The 17,358-nt window shown below is 40.3% G+C and overlaps 1 protein-coding gene across 1 annotated transcript in view; it reads right to left on the bottom strand.

The window, feature by feature from the left end:
* LOC126335343 (E3 ubiquitin-protein ligase RNF169-like) overlaps positions 1-16,638 on the bottom strand; it is a 108,555-nt gene extending 91,917 nt beyond the window's left edge. The window contains exons 1-4 of the mRNA XM_049998527.1: positions 16,452-16,638; positions 6,315-6,829; positions 5,104-5,255; positions 1,158-1,247 (exon numbers count right to left, since the gene is read on the bottom strand). Coding sequence (XP_049854484.1) covers positions 1,158-1,247; positions 5,104-5,255; positions 6,315-6,648 — 576 coding nt within the window. The 5' untranslated portion in view covers positions 6,649-6,829; positions 16,452-16,638. The remainder of the gene's footprint in view (positions 1-1,157; positions 1,248-5,103; positions 5,256-6,314; positions 6,830-16,451) is intronic.
* Between the last annotated feature and the right edge of the window lie 720 nt (positions 16,639-17,358).

Genomic DNA, 17,358 nt, shown 5'->3' with positions numbered 1-17,358 from the left:
AAGAATATTCTGGACAATTTAAGCAAATAATTTGGCCACTCAGATCACCCAAAATGAATCCCATCAAAAATTTATGGGATATAATCAAGACTTCAGTTCATGCACAAAACCCTGCACCGGCAAGACTTTTGTAATTATGGATGGCCATAGATGCAGCATGGCTAAATATTTCTGCAGGGGACTTCAACGACTTGTTGAGTCCATGCCATGTCAAGTTGCTGCACTACACCAACAAAAGGAGGTCCTACACTTAATTAGGAAATATCCCGTGACTTTTGTCACCTAAGCGTATATTTGCCATTCACAATTTCCAAATAGTATGGGAAATTCTACCTCATTTTAAAATCCCACAACGCATCATAAAGACCTCAAATTGGGGTAATGGTCTCTGGCAGCAAGAATTAAAAATCAGAGCTAAACTTGTCGCCATTGGTACAGCATCTGTGTATATTTGTATTTTCCTTCCCTATTAGCAGTCCAACAAGACTAAGTATTACTTCAGAATCGTGAATACAATTTGTAAATAGAATATTCCTTGGCATATTTCTCTGTTCCATCACCTCACATATGCAATGTGGAAAAAAAGCTATTAATCATCACAGTGTTTGAGGTTCTTTCTGCAATTTCATCTTTGTCCCAAAATACACAGGCTATGGCCGTGGTGGCTGCTACCATAGTGGCCATCCTGATCAATGGAACAGTGCATATGGTTCTGTTTAGGTATGAATGGAATCAAGCATTGTCTTGGGTCAAAGAACTATATACTAACACAACACTTACACACAAAACAATGGGGCCAACAACTACAATAGATGTTGATTGTTTGTATGAAAATCTCTTGACTAAATTTCATTGCTACTTTAACTCTCTGTGCTACATTTCAGTTCTCAGCACTTCCCACACACACTTACATGTATTTATTAAACATGCACTGACAATGTTAATGTGGTAGCTATTAAGAGTAAGTAAAATTTTCTTTGGGTGCCAGATCTAACATTAACCTGATGAATAAGCCCGCTTAGATACAGAAATGTTTCCTAAAATTCAATTTAATGTAACAAACTGTACTCTCTTCTAAAATTAATCACTGTTAGAAATGCTTCCTAGAAAATAGCTAACTGAAAAGAGTAAGTAATATTTACAACTAATTGGCTTACCTGTTTTACAGATTCTTGAACTTTCCTGGCAATCTCTTCATCTTTTGTGATCAATTTCGTAGCCTCTAATCTTTTCCGTTCTTCTTCCTCCTGCATAAAAATCAAACCTTATACACAAATTTCAACATTCATCGGTAAAGGTAGACTAATGTGAAAGCAGAAAAGTCACAGTCATTCACATAAATTTTAAAGAGTACCCATTCTCAGTAAAAATGAAATGGAGAAAGAAGTTGCCTGAGAGGGCTCAGAGATCTGTTTAGGAAAAAATTAAACAAAGAAGGAAGAGATAATACGCACACACAAAATTAATATAAAATTAATGCACTGTCTGGAAATGCAATAGATAACAGTCTTGGGCAGCAACATGCTAAGGAAGTCTCAAGAGGGAAATTTCAAGTGCTTCAGGGAAAACAAAAAAAAATATTTGACTGCAGAAGAGAGTCTAAATCAAGGGACTTTGACATGTTTTGGCCTAGTTGCAAGGTACAGCAATAGTTTCTTCCTTCTTACACTTACAGTGCATTTTATTATAATGAATGATAAATCAACAGCCCCCCCTCCCCCCTACTCTTGCCCTCTCTGAACCTAGGTTTTAATAACATAACCTGTAGTGCTTAATGTCAATTAATGCTCATTTAAAATGTATGGCAAAGCACATATCACATCAGCTAATTGTGAATGATGCAAAAAACACTCCTTAAGAGTCTCTGATAATTCTTTTGTCTCTTATTTCACACAGAAATAAATGAATCTATAAGCCACACATAGAATGGTCAACATGTCAGACTCAACAGTCCATAATTAGTATGTAGAGTCAATCCAAATGAGGTGTCTTGCAGGCTATCACTGAATGTGTTATGTCATTTAACAGCACCAGAAAATTAGAGGCCTACTAATGAAATCTGTATTGTCATTTTCAACACATTAACACTGCTGTTATACTTTGATATTTGTGATGTCGAAAATAAAAGAAATAACATACCACAGAGAAAAGATGGCCTGTTTGTGTATGACAGAACAACTCATTTTGTATCTACATTATCTTGCATTACTTGAAAACTAAACAAAGGCAACACTGGCTGGTCCCTCACATATCTGCCCAGACTGTAACTGCACTACATAATTTATATGCAATTTTATGCACAGACAGATCATATGTAATCACAGGAATGTAAGATGGCATCTCACCAGCTGGTATGGAGGACAACTATATAACAATGAATTTATGTTAACGTCTTTTGTCTCAACCACAACCATAACCTCAAGCTACTCCACTTATGAAAAACTCATGAGCTCAAACTTTCAAAACTAAACAAACACAGACAGTTTATTCTCCTCTCACTTTTTAGTTAAAACCATCCACCCACTGGCTAAGCAAATTTAACACTTTGCAATCATAGAAGCAATACTGGAAATGTGTCCTGGCCAACACTGACATACATGATTTTAGCCCAGTACACACACTTGTTTATGGCATAATGACATGACTCAACTAGGAATTTTCTCGATTAAAATAGTGGTCTGGTGCCCACAAGTTCGCTTCTGCCCTCTTGTCGAAATATAAAATGCACTCTGTCATAATTTGGTATGCTAAAATGTGAACACAAAAATATTATAAACAAGTGCATAGTAAAAGTCGTGCACAGATGTAATACATGCAGAGAAGGGTCACTCCACGAAGGCGACTGTATTGTAGTTTTCACCACCGACAGTATGTTGCCCTTACCCTCCATCTGCTAACAGTATGACCTTGGCAGTGACTATCTGCATAAATCTATTTGCAACATCTTTCAAGGAAATTTCTATAACGCTGCTTCGTTCATTAACAGCTTTTTTCGTAATATTATACAGGAGTGACAAGTAATGAGAATTCCTTTTCTGCAGCCAAGGATGTAATACAGATGGATTCTCCCCCTAGGTGCAAAAAGAACACTTCATTTTCAATTAGCTGACCATGCGAAATTTATGGTAAAGCATCAATTAGGTCAGACTGCTCTTTTTTGAAAGTGGTGTTTTATACATTCAGTGATTATCCAGCTGTACACAAGGCAGAACAATAGATTATGTTTCTTATGATCAGTACCAAAAACCATGGGTATTAACAACGATAGAGGCAGCTCAGGGCTGCTCCATCATCATGATCCAGGAAAGTAATCAATGTACAAACATTGACACTTTATTTTAATGGCAGGAAGGAAATAGTTCACCACTATTTTATTCCCTGGTGGGCCATAGTTAATAATCATTATTACCATCAAATGACAAAATTACTGTGATGAGGCACTGTGGAAAGCTCATCCTGTAGTGCAGTGATCGACATATTGGCACCTCCACCATGACAAAGCTCTTAGTCTATAGCGATTTGTGTGTGTGTGTGTGTGTTTCGGCCAAAAATAGATTGGCCAAGGTTTTGCACAAACCAGATGTGACCTTTTTCCTACAATGAAAACGGAGGTACAAGGGAACAGTTTCCAGGGCACGAGAGAAATGAAACTAAGTTACTACCCATTATCATTTTGGATGACGTTAAAAATTTGTTTCCGGCAATGGCTGAGACCCCCCTTAGAGGTGCAAATAGGTCCACAGTAACGGAGTTCATCTTTGTTTATATAAAATATGTGAGAGTATAAAAATTCTTACTTACATGTCCCCCTCTTGCATTTATGTTCATAGTACCTAGATTATTGCTGCAAAATTCTGTTTCAAAAGTTCTTCTTTAAGGTCTTGCACAATCTAGGCTAATATCTTCAAGTAAGACTTAACAAGCACATTATCATTCCCCTTCCCATCCTGAGCATACAGGGGGTGGACAAAATCAGCAGCTATCCCCTTACAATCTAACCTAGACCCCAAGCTGCACATCTGCCACTACAACTTCTGAAAACCCATACTTTAAACACATTCGTTAATAATTGATTCAATAGTAAGAGAGCACAGGTGATATACACTTATCAATAACAGAAATCTCAACAAGGGGCAAAAAAAAAAAAAAAGATTATGAAAAGACAGTCACCATCCACACAGTTCAAGTAATTTGCATTTTCTGGCATAAAGGCATCATCTGACTAACACATAACATAGGGTACTCCACACTATCCTCCCATTAGCCATCTCCAACTTGGCACAGGCACACTGTTAACAACTGCTCAATACTGTGCACATGTATCTGGCCCTAAGCCTAAAGTTTAGCTGTAATATTTAAGAAGTAAATGTATTAAACCATATGTAAGGAAGAAAGGCAGTTTCAGACGAACTGTCACACTCACAACCATCGACATTAAAACCACATCTGTGGATGCACTGCCTTTTTGGTCCTTATTTTGGATGTCTTATTTCTGGATACCATAATCTTCGAAACACAGGCAGCAGATAAAATGCATGGAAGAAAATAGTCACTCCTTAAAGACAGCCATAATTATCCATCACTTATGTTAATTGTTCATATTCCTGAGACTGGTTATTTCAAATACCTGTTGCTGTCTTTACCACAATGTACACATAACAATGATCCGAAAGTACATGTGTGTTCACTCTCACAACTAGCAACGTATTTTGGCAATACTGTGCAAGACAAGCATGTGATGGTGTTAACTATTCCCTGTCGTCATTCTCTCCCACAAAATTTATTGATCAATGTTTGCTCTAATTGGGTACCTCCAACATAAATGGGCATTGCCAACATTTGCTTTATCCCACAACTACAGCTTGCAGGTGATTTTTTTCTGAACTGGAATCAATCCATTAGACCTACTGATGAGAATTTTCAGGCACTGAATAACCACACAGCAGGAAAATATACAGTACTTTGATCTTTAAAAACTATGTACTTCTTAATGTTACATGGATATAGAAGCATTAAATTTTCGATAGTGAAGTTGTCATTAATCAGCTAATATCATGTATTAGGTTTCCAGGCTTAGTACAAAAATGATAAAGTGTAGTATACCTGCAACTTTCTTATAAGCTCTAAACTAGCATTTTGTTCTTCTTCCTGTTTCCTTCTTATTTCTTCTTCATATTTCTTTACTTCAAGAGCAAATTCCTCACGAATTTCCCCTTCAGAAGATAGTGACACAGGTGGAATCATTGCAGATATTCCTGAAAATTATGTCCAATTCAGAATAGTGCAAACTTTGTGTAACAATTTATTATTAAAAACATTTAGAATTTTGAAACACACAAATAACACTTTTGAGTAAAGCCAGTATCCTAAAACCCATTAGAATGTCACCACTGACATTCATGATTCATCAAAAGCAAAAACAGATGTGATTGTCATTATAGCCTTTGCCATTTGTACAAGCAATATACTATGCAAATTTGAACCCCAAATTCCAAACACTGTCCTGAAAATTCCAGTCTTCCAAAAGTATGGACTATATTACTATCTTATTATTTGCGTAGTCCTATTACACGTCAAGCCAAGTCTTCTGCGGGTTAATCTTTATTTCTAATATTCTAGTTAAAGTTCCAATTCTCCACTAAAACAAGTTACTAATTACAGGAACAAGCCTCACACAACAGGTTCTGAAACAGTTCTATTCCAAAAGTGAAGGATACACCAGCACAGGTGTTCCAAAAACAATTTCCTTTATAGAGTTGAAAAACATTTACACAGAGTTATTCAGATAACCCTCATCCTATCAAACTTAAATCCATTAGTGCTGTTGTTGCTCAACAGCTTCAAATCGAGTTATAAAAGAGATAAACAAGGAAGACTTCTACCAAACATGTCTTAATCCAAATAATATGGCCATGTCTTCCACTGAGAACGTCAAGATAAATGAAAATCAGCAAATTCTACAATATTCCGAACTCGAAACAACTTTCATTCAAGATGCAACTACAAAAAGTATCCCAGTCCCTGGCGAGTTACAATTTTGTTCTCCTTTGTTATTAGTTTCTCCATAAACATTTACCAAGAAAGTAGATGTACAGCGCAATAAAGCCAATGACGTTTCTCAAGGCCACAAAATGTATAAATTTAATGACATATGCGTTACAGCTAGTTCAACCATATTTACTAAGCAGATTTGGGCTAATTTTATTCGACTGTGAGTCTTTCAAGCACAACATAGATGAATTAAGAAAAATAAAAATTAGAAAAACTATCTAAAACGACACTGATATCACGTAAAGAAGCAGTTATATACGTACTGTCCGCTACGCCGTCATCGTCTCCTTTCAGCTTGGCCTCAACTTCATGCGGGAATTTCTCCTGTATCAATTTCCACAGAGTCTGGTTCACTAAACTTTTGTCTTTTGCTTGTCGCAGCCAACCCCCTATTCGTTTTCGGCACATAGGGCACGTCAAGCTGTTATTTTCCACAGACTTCTCAAAACATTCCAAACACAAGTCGTGGTTACAAGGCAATGTCACTGGTTCTATCAAAATACCCATACAAACTGGACATGCAACACTCAGTAATGTCAGATTATTTAGTGAACGATGCTTCCGCACCACACGATTTTTATTCACCCCCATGGCCATTATCGACTTAAGCAAATAACACCATAACGGAAAAAACACACTCACACACACTATTTACAGCCTCACCGCCTTTTGTTTCTTTCAAACTTGTTTATAGTTCCACCAAATAATCGGAGGGCAGCATCTGCGCCCGGCAAAGTCTTCATACATCAGCAGTGCAACCAACAGCCATCGGACACAACTGCTAAAGTAAAAAAGTACTGCTTTCAGGTGATGTAAGGGCTCTGAAAATATATATTGCAAAATAAAGGCACGATTCTGCAAATAGAACAATAATCTGCAGTACCAAAGTAATTAATACGTGTAAAATCATTTCAATCAATAGTAAAGACACATATCGCGTTGGGAAATTTCATGAGAAACGGTTACTCGCTCCGAAAATTTCCGCTACCATGTTTTCAATTTTTGAAAACGTCTACGCACACTGATTCGCTGCCTGTCTTGGTAGTAAACAGAGATAGATACAGACTAACCACGCAATTTAAATGTTTCATTTGCTGTTATAAAGTGTGTGGCTCAAGTACTTCGGACTGATATGGTTAGCTAAATATAAAATATGAAATACACGTTTATTTGAAAGAACACCAGGCCGTCAGATGAAAATATAAGAGCCAAATATTTTCGCGGTATCTTGGAAGTTTTGATAAATTTTTGAGAACGGTAAATTATTTTGTCCCCGAATAAATGCACCTCTTATTGAAGGACAAATGTGCTGAGAAGATGGTCTCAACTTTAAGGCTTCGATATGATGCGTTTTAGAAGTTTTCTCCATGCCACACGAAATTCCAAATTCTGCTGTAAAATTGCCATATCAGTATACTGCGGAGAGGTCGTAATAGAGCTTCCGTATCCTATGAAAATGATCATACATTGGGACTCTAGACACTTCATCGACTTTTGCTGTTTATTCGAACGGTGCACTGTACAAGCTAGTAGCGATTCTTCCCGTTCCACTCACCTATAGAGCGAGGGAAGAAAGGCTTTGTGAACGCCCCTAAGCGCATTGTAATTCGTCAAATTTGTCCTCGCGATTCCTGCGGGAGTGGTATGTAGACGGGTGTAGAATACAGGTATTACTAGATTTATCATTTAAGCCAATCCTTGAAAATTTGCGGGTAGGCTTTCTCGGGAGATTTTGCATCTTTTTTGAAGTGCCTGCCACTGTAGTTTTTTCAGTGTCTATGTGAGTGACACTCTACCACGGTTCAAATGAGCCTGTGGCCTTCTTTGTATACGTTCGATATCTCCTGCTTGTTCTATTTGGCACAGGTCTCACCCACTTACGCAGTATTCTTGTATAAGGTGCACGAGTGTGTTGTAAGTAATCTTTATATACTGACTGCATTTCCCTGTATTCTACGTATGAACCGAAATCTATCAGCTGCTTGCCAACGACCGTGCCTGAGTGACTCATTTCATATAACTACGAACTGCCACACCCTGTTATTTGTATGAGTTGACCGATTCCACTTGTGAGTCAGTAAAATTTTTGTCATAGGATATTATGCTTTTTCGTTTTGTTCAGTGCGCAGTTTTGCATTTATGAACATTTAGTGCATCTTGCCGGTCTTTATACCACTTTGAAATATTATCAAGATCTGACCGAATGTGTGTGCAGCTTTTTTCAGACAGTAAGCCTACTTCGTTATAGATAACTGTATCATCTGAGAAAAGTCTGAGCTTACTATCCTTTTTGTCCGAAACGTCATTAATACACAACAAGAACACACCCAGAGTTACTTCTACATCTGTCGATGAGCCTCCATCCAAGATAATACGCTGCATCCTTCCTACCAGGAAATTCTCAGTCCAGTCACAAAGTTCGCTTGAAACTCCATACGATCGCACTTTTGATAATAAGCATAGGTGTGATACTGAATAAAAGGTATTTCTGAAATAAAGAAATACTGACTCTACGCGACTGTCTTCATTCATGGCTTTCAGAATGTCACGTGATAAAAGAGCGAGTTGGGTTTCACATGACAGATGATTTCGAAATCCATGCTGGCTTGCATACAGGAAGTCATTCTGTTTGGGATACTTCATTACATTTGAGCCCATAATATGTTCTAAGATTCTACAACAAATGGATGTCAAGGAGATTGGACAGTAGTTTTGTGGATCACTTCTGCTGTTCTTCTTGTAGATGGTCTGTGCTTTCTTCCAACCACTGGGCACAACTTTTCCCTCACCCCGTCGGAGGTTCAAGTCCTCCCTCGGGCATGGGTGTGTGTGTGTTGTCCATAGCGTAAGTTAGTTTAAGTTAGATTAAATAGTGTGTAAACTTAGGGACCGGTGACCTAAGCAGTTTGGTCCCATAAGATCCTACCACAAATTTACAGCTTTTCCTTCAAGGTACCTTCGGTACTTTACGATTACAAGGACTAAAGCACTGGAAATACAGTATGGAAACTGATAGGGAATACTTTGCGAGTGCCGCAGCTTTGATCAGTTTTAGCGATTTCAGCTGTACCTCAACAGCAATGACAATAGTATTTATATCACTCAACTTCGCAGTGGTGCGCGATATAAACTGGAGCAACTCCCCTAGATTTTCAGTTGTAAAGGAGCATTTGAAAACAGATTTCATCATTTTTGCTTTTGCTTGGCTACCCGCAGTTTCAGTTTGTGTCTCGTCCATGAGTGGCTGGACCTTTGGTGCCACTAACAGCAGTACACATTGTTAGAATTTCCCTTGGTTTCATAAGGGATCCTTCGATAATATTTTGTCACGCTAGTCATTCGACAGCTTCACGCATTGCCCGCTTGACAACCAAACGCATTTTATTCAGCATCTCTCTATCTACAGCCCCATGCTGTATTTTACACCTACTATGCAGTAGTCTCAGGTTCTTCAGAAGTTTCTTTACAGTGATTGTAAGGCTTGTACCATCATGAACTGTTCTACTAGGTACATATCCATCAGGCGCATGGTCAACCATTCTTCTTGGCCTGAACCGCAGTTCTTCTACAGTACTTACTCCTCTCCAGAGCTAAATGTTTCGTGTCCCTAAACGAGATACAACATTTCCGCCTCTTTATCTAGTTTACTGAACGTAAATCTTCCCAAGTGTTTTAGTTGTCCTTTACAGTTTGGTAATCATTGTTGAGACGACTGCCTCATCACCACTGACACGAGTTTCAGTGTAGGTATCCCCATGAAGGTCGAATTTATTTGTTGCTGTATTTTCATCGTGAGTGAGCTTCCGAAGAAGCTATCCTAAGTAGGTCTCAGAGAAGGCATGTAGAAATGTTTCGCAGGATGGCCTTGTCACGTCCACCACTTACAAAACTGTGATTTTCCCAAATGATTGTTTAAATTCTCTTTATTTTACCCGTTAGTTCAACTTGATAAAGAGTTCAAACCGATCTCCCTTTCCTTCTATTTACACTGGGCTGATTTACCTAGAGGGTCGCCCGTCAATATTTGAACCAACTTCTGGCCACTTCCAAATCTTACTGAATTTCTCTATACTGGTAACTTTTCAGGTACGTGACCACCCTGTATATAGCTTACCATAATTATTCCTCCATCTTCGAAAATCGTCTAATATGCTGACGATTTGCTTTGTATTTAGGTATCGACCAACAGTTTTCATGAGGCAGTGAGCAATTCATCAAGGGTAACGGATAGAATGGATAAGACATTAAATTATAGCGATGTACAGAATTCTTCACAAAGATCCGCAATAGTTCCTTCCACAAAACAAATTATATCAGGTCGAACGATATAAGGCTTTGCAGTTATGAAGTACCACTAATATAGTAAGATAGATTTCTAGGGATTATATTTGATTAAAGACTGAAGTGGAGCCCTTGCACAAAGAATGGCGTTAGTACAAGGGAAAAAATCACAGTTCATCTCACTTTTTACGGTACTCTGGTAAGTTCTGACATAGAGTAGGATGTTAGCTTTAACATGACATCTCTTCAAAGTGCAAGGGGAGTTCAATAAGTAATGCAACACTTTTTTTCTGAAAGCAGGTTGGTTTCATTCAGGATTCCGGTATACCGTATTATTTCCCACTCTCAAAACCCTATTTTTCAACATAAACTCCGTTCAATGGGACGACATTATGCCATCTTACTGGGAGGGCCTTTACGCCCCCTTGGTGCCTCTCTACTGATAGACGTCGGAGCCAACGTCTTGCTGAATTAATAACCTCTTGCTCATCCACACTCTATACATGAAACGCATCCTTCATTGGGCCAAAATGGTGAAAGTCGGAAGGTGCGAGATCTTGGCTGTAGGGCGGATGGGAAAGAACAGCCCAATGAAGTTCTGTGAACCCCTTTCGAGGTCTAGCGTTGTCAGGGAAGGAGAAGTTCGTTCGCATTTTTTGGCAACGAACACTTTGAAGATGTTTCTTCAATTTTATGGGAGCAGCACAAAATACTTCAGAGCTGGTAGTTGCACCATGAGGAGAATATCAAACAGAGTAACCCCTTCAGAGTCCCAGATGACAGTCGTCATTACTTTACCGGCTGAGAGTGCAGCTTTGAACCTTTTCTTCCGAGGGGAGATGGTGTGGTTACACTTCACAGATTGCCATTTTCTTTCTGGTTCGACGTGGTGAATCCAAGTTTCATCGCCTGTGACGATGTTCAACAAAACATTGACACTACAGCCTCGTAACGCGCAAGCAATTCAATATACAGGGTAGTCCACTGATCGTGACGGGGCCAAATATCTCACAAAATAAGCGACAAATGAAAAAACTACAAACAACGAAACTTGTCTAGCTTGAAGGGGGAAACCAGACGGCGCTATGGTTGGCCCGCTAGATGGCGCTGCCATAGGTCAAACGGATATCAACTGCGTTTATTAAAAATAGGAACCCCCATTTTTTATTACATATTCGTGTAGTACGTAAAGAAATATGAATGTTGTAGTTGGACCACTTTTTTCGCTTTGTGATAGATGGCGCTGTAATAGTCACAAACATATGGCTCACAATTTTAGACGAACAGTTGGTAACAGGTAGGTTTTTCAAATTAAAATACAGAACTCAGGTACATTTGAACATTTTATTTTGGTTGTTCCAATGTGCTATATGCTCAAAATGATGCCCGTCAACCTCACTGCATTTGACAATACGTGTAACGACATTCCTCTCAACAGCGAGTAGTTCGCCTTCCGTAATGTTCGCACATGCATTGACAATGCGCTGACGCATGTTGTCAGACGTTGTTGGTGGATGACGATAGCAAATATCCTTCAACTTTCCCCACATCAAGAAATCCGGGGACGTCAGATCCGGTGAACGTGCGGGCCATGGTATTGGTGCTTCGACGACCAATCCACCTGTCATGAAATATGCTATTCAGTACCGCTTCAACCGCATGCGAGCTATGTGCCGGACATCCATAATGTTGGAAGTACATCGCCATTCTGTCATGCAGTGAAACATCTTTTAGCAACATCGGTAGAACATTAAGTAGGAAAACTGCACCATTTAGATTGCCATCGATAAAATGGGGGCCAATTATCCTTCTTCCCATAATGCCGCACCATACATTAACCCGCCAAGGTCCCTGATGTTCCACTTGTCGCAGCCATCGTGGATATTCCGTTTCCCAATAGTGCATATTATGCCAGTTTGCCTTACCGCTGTTGGTGAATGACGCTTCGTCGCTAAATAGAACGCGTGCAAAAAATCTGTCATCGTCCCGTAATTTCTCTTGTGTCCAGTGGCAGAACTGTACATGACGTTCAAAGTCGTCGCCATGCAATTCCTGGTGGATATAAAAATGGTACGGGTGCAATCGATGTTGATGTAGCATTCTCAGGGCCGACGTTTTTCAGATTCCCGATTCTCGCGCAATTTGTCTGCTACTGATGTACGGATTAGCCGCGACAGTAGCTAAAACACCTACTTGGGCATCATCATTTGTTTCAGGTCGTTGTTGACGTTTCACATGTGGCCGAACACTTCCTGTTTCCTTAAATAACGTAACTATCCGGAGAACGGTCCGGGCACTTGGATGATGTCCAGGTTTCCGAGCGGCATAGACAGTACACGCCCGTTGGGCATTTTGATCACAATAGCCATACATCAACAACATATCGATCTTTCCCGCAATTGGTAAACGGTCCATTTTAACACGGGTAATGTATCCCGAAGCAAATACCGTCCACAATGGCGGAATGTTACGTGATACCACGTACTTATACGTTTGTGACTATTACAGCGCCATCCACAAAAAGCGATTTAAAGTGGTCCAACTACAACATTCATATTTCTTTACGTACTACACGAAAATTCAATAAAAATGGGGGTTCCTATTTTTAAAAAAAGCGCAGTTGATATCCGTTTGATCTGTGGCAGCGCCATCTAGCGGGCCAACCATAGCGCCATCTGGTTTCCCCCTTCAAGCTAAACGAGTTTCGTTCTTTGTAGTTTTTTCGTTGATGTTTATTTCGTGAGATATTTGGTCCGGACACTATCAATGGACCACCCTGCAGATGGTCATTCGTTGCTCTTCAGGGTCTTTTGTTAGGCAACGATGAAACGAGGAGACACAAACCTGTACACCAGCTGGTGGCCGGCCGCGGTGGTCTCGCGGTTAAGGCGCTCAGTCCGGAACCGCGTGACTGCTACGGTCGCAGGTTCGAATCCTGCCTCGGGCATGGATGTGTGTGATGTCCTTAGGTTAGTTAGGTTTAAGTAGTTCTAAGTTCTAGGGGACTGATGACCAAAGATGTTAAGTCCCATAGTGCTGAGAGCCATTTGAACCATTTTTGAACCAGCTGGTGGGCGAGCGTGTGAGCACTACCAACAGAGACGTCCACGTTTGCAGCGAGGTGTTTGATTGTGATCCATTGATCGCCTACAGTGAAAGTATCTGCACGTTCCAACAATGAAGGACCCACAGGCTGGGTGCGGTCGGCCGGCACACGGGAGAAGGGACAGATTTGCTCGACCTTGTTCCGATGATGACAGACGCCCCACCCGACGGCTTTCGTTTACTGCCAAGTCTCTGTAGATACTCTGCAAGCGCATATGAATATCTGCAATGCTCTGGTTTTCCGCCAAAAGAGCTCAGTGACAGCTCTCTGCTTAGAACGCACGGCCGTTACAGGCGCCATTTTGAAGGCTACGGATAGTGCCGCCACCTATCGGAAGCGGGAATATTCGACGAAAGCCGACAGCAAATTCTGCATTTACTCAACCGAAATTGGCCGAGAAAAAAATGAGTTGCATTAATTATTGAACGTCGCTCGCACATAACAGTGATGGACTGACTTCTGAACAAAAATCTTTGCATTTACCTTGGAACTTGTTTTTCCCTTCATAAACACCCATCTGCAAGCGACAGAAATACTGCTCTATATGTTAATGGATCTCTTTACTTTCCAAATTATGGGAGAGAGGCTTGCTTATCATACATTTAGTTTGAGTCAGGTGTTGTGCTGTGGAAACAATGGTCCTGTGGTTAGGGTGATGATTCACGTGACATGGGTAACGGGCTGCAGAACGGACAAGACGCTCGTTATCTACATCTACACTTCGCAAGCCATCTTAGGGTTTGTGGCGGATGGTACTTTTTGTGCCATATTTTATTCATTTCTCTTTTCCATTCGCGAATGGGACGTGGAATGTATGACTGTCGGTAAAACTCCTCAGAAGTGTTATGGGACCATTGCTTTTCACAATATATATAAATGACCTAGTAGATAGTGTCGGAAGTTCCATGCGGCTTTTCGCGGAGGATGCTGTAGAATACAGAGAAGTTGCAGCATTAGAAAATCGCAGCGAAATGCAGGAAGATCTGCAGAGGATAGGCACTTGGTGCAGGGAGTGGCATCTAACCCTTAACGTAGACAAATGTAATGTATTGCGAGTGCATAGAAAGAAGGATCCTTTATTGTATGATTATATGATAGCGGAACAAACAATGGTAGCAGTTACTTCTGTAAAATATCTAGGAGTATGCGAGCCGAACGATTTGAAGTGGAATGATCATATAAAAATAATTTTTGGTAAGGCGGGTGCCAGGTTGAGATTCATTGGGAGAGTCCTTAGAAAATGTAGTCCATCAACAAAGGAGGTGGCTTACAAAACACTCGTTAGACTTATACTTGAGTATTGCACATCATTGTGGGGTCCGTACCAGGACGGGTTGACAGAGGAGATAGAGAAGATCCAAAGAAGAGCGGCGCGTTTCGTCACAGGGTTATTTGGTAAGCGTGATAGCGTTACGGAGATGTTTAGCAAACTCAAGTGGCTGACTCTGCAAGAAAGGCGCTCTACATCGCGGTGTAGCTTGCTGTCCAGGTTTCGAAAGGGTGCGTTTCTGGGTGAGATATCGAATACATTGCTTCCCCATACTTATACCTCCCGAGGAGATCACAAATGTAAAATTAGAGAGATTCGAGCGCGCACGGAGGCTTTCCAGCAATCGTTCTTCCCGCGAACCACACGCGACTGGAACAGGAAAGAGAGGTAATGACAGTGGCGCGTAAAGTGCCCTCTGCCACACACCGTTAGTTGGCTTGCGGATGTAGATGAAGCTCTAATTTCCCTCATTTTCTCGTCGTGGTCATTTCGAGAATCCCATGTGGGAGGAATCAATATGTTGTCCGATTCTTCTTGAGCCACGTATCCACTGAGCGCGGCAGCCGTCCGCGACTGCGTTCCACTTGTGCCTCGTGCAGTCGATGCTATGTTGTCGCTCGCCGCTGCCGCTGCCGCATTCGAACTTGCCGCGCAGCGATCTGAAGTGGAGGGGTTCTATCTTCCCGCGCAGTGTGCTCGTGCAGTTCAGGCGGTAACTCCGCTGATAGTTCGCGGGAAAAAAAATGAGCAGCGAGGCGTGTCTTGCCTTGACAGGGCTCTACAAAGCGAAAGTGGTGTTGTGGAATCCAAAGCACAGAGCTTATTACGTAAAAAATACACGCGAGGACGCGCGGAAGGAAGGAATATGAAGCTACAGATGCAGATATTGAAAAAGAAAGGTTCATCTTTACTGGCTTCCTGCACAAAAGAGAAGAACCCTCCCTCACAGCTAAAACTTTTCGAAATAGGCTGCCTACTTTTTTTATTTTCGGCTCCATCATCGGGTTTAATTGTTTGAGATCATGTAACGACAACCGAAAAATATTTAATTGTACCTTCCACCACTTCTAAATTCTTCTCGTGGATAAGTCTGTTTCCATACTGCATTCTTGGCGATACAATTCTGTCATCCACCAAATCACTTTTCTTCTCGAATTCTTATTGTTTCCGACGTCAGTCTGAAGGCAGCCCCTGCATTTTTATTTCTGGTGTTCTCGTACGCACTGAGTAACCATCGATTATCAGCGAACACCCGCCACAGAGTGACATCGCCTATTGAATATGTGAGCCTGCCGCGGGCAAAGATAACGTAAGTTTCCTGCACACGAACTGATAATGCGGCAGCCGCGTTTATGCGATACACGGCTTTGGAATCCAGAACATGCTTTCCGAATTTCAGCAGTATCCGTGTCCACGACGCACATCGCCTCGTAACGTCTGCCAACGGAGTTTGTTGAGCACCTCTGTAAGGCTTTCGCGCCGACAAAAGAATCTCTTTGTGACAAATGTTGATGGTGTTGGGACAGTAACCAGCCACAATTTTACTTTCAGTTCCTTTATTCAAAGGGCACCATTACCGGTTTCGAATCGTTATGATTCATCTTCAGACGGTTTACATGCTTTCCTTACAACATGTGGTGCGTTTTTTTTTCAGATTAATTGTCTTAAAATATAAATAATACATAATTATAAGCACGCCACACAGATGGCTGCGTTACAGATTTTTCATTGGTTGTGACTTACGTGAAATGTCGGTTTGGAGTGTTTGTTTTCATAAAATTTGTTCAACAGATGTAAATACATTCCCACTGCATTCTTATCGTTGCATACGTAAATTTTTTTCACTGAACACTTTAGATTTGTCACAGAAAAGATTTCTACCACGCACCACATGTTTTGATACATTCAAAGTGCTTACGAACATATGAGTGTCAAAGATGCTATAATATATCGTAAAATTTGAAGATGTCCTATCTTTGGAAAAAGATCATATATTCACTTATGCAACTGAAACGCCTTTCACACTAGTACAGAGAGATAATGATTTTGTGAGTTTTTGAGCGGATACTGTTACATTAATTACAAAGTTGTTCCTTTTTTTAGTACTGTATAGGTAAAACAGTACATTATTTATTTACATTTAACATCATGAGAATTATAGTAACATATAGTAACATTATTTATTTACATTTAGCATCATGATAATTATAGTAACATATAAATTTGTGACTTGATCTGCAGATAGTCGTAGGAATATTATTTGCTTTGAAGGGTGGAAAATAATTTTTGGACATTTTTTCAGGAGAGGGGTATTCAGTGAGAAAAATTTACGTGTGCAACAATAAGAATGCAGTGGGAATGTATTCACATCTGTTGGACGAATGACATGAAAACGAACACTCCAAACCGACATTTCACCTAAGTCACATCCAATGAAAAATCTTTAACGCACCATCTGTGTGGTGTGCTTATAATTATGTATTATTTGTATTTTATGGCAATTAATCTGTAAAAAAAAACGCACCATATATTGTAAGCATGTAAACCGTCTGAAGATGAATCATAACGATTCTAAACCGGTAACGGTACCCTTAGAATAAAGGAACTGAAAGTGAATTTGTGGTTGGTTGCTGTCCCAACACCATCAACA

Source organism: Schistocerca gregaria, chromosome 2, assembly GCF_023897955.1.
Source record: "Schistocerca gregaria isolate iqSchGreg1 chromosome 2, iqSchGreg1.2, whole genome shotgun sequence".
NCBI classification, from domain to species: Eukaryota; Metazoa; Arthropoda; class Insecta; order Orthoptera; family Acrididae; genus Schistocerca; species Schistocerca gregaria.
Note: the sequence above shows the minus strand (reverse complement) of the source record. Positions and strands in the feature narration are given on the sequence as shown.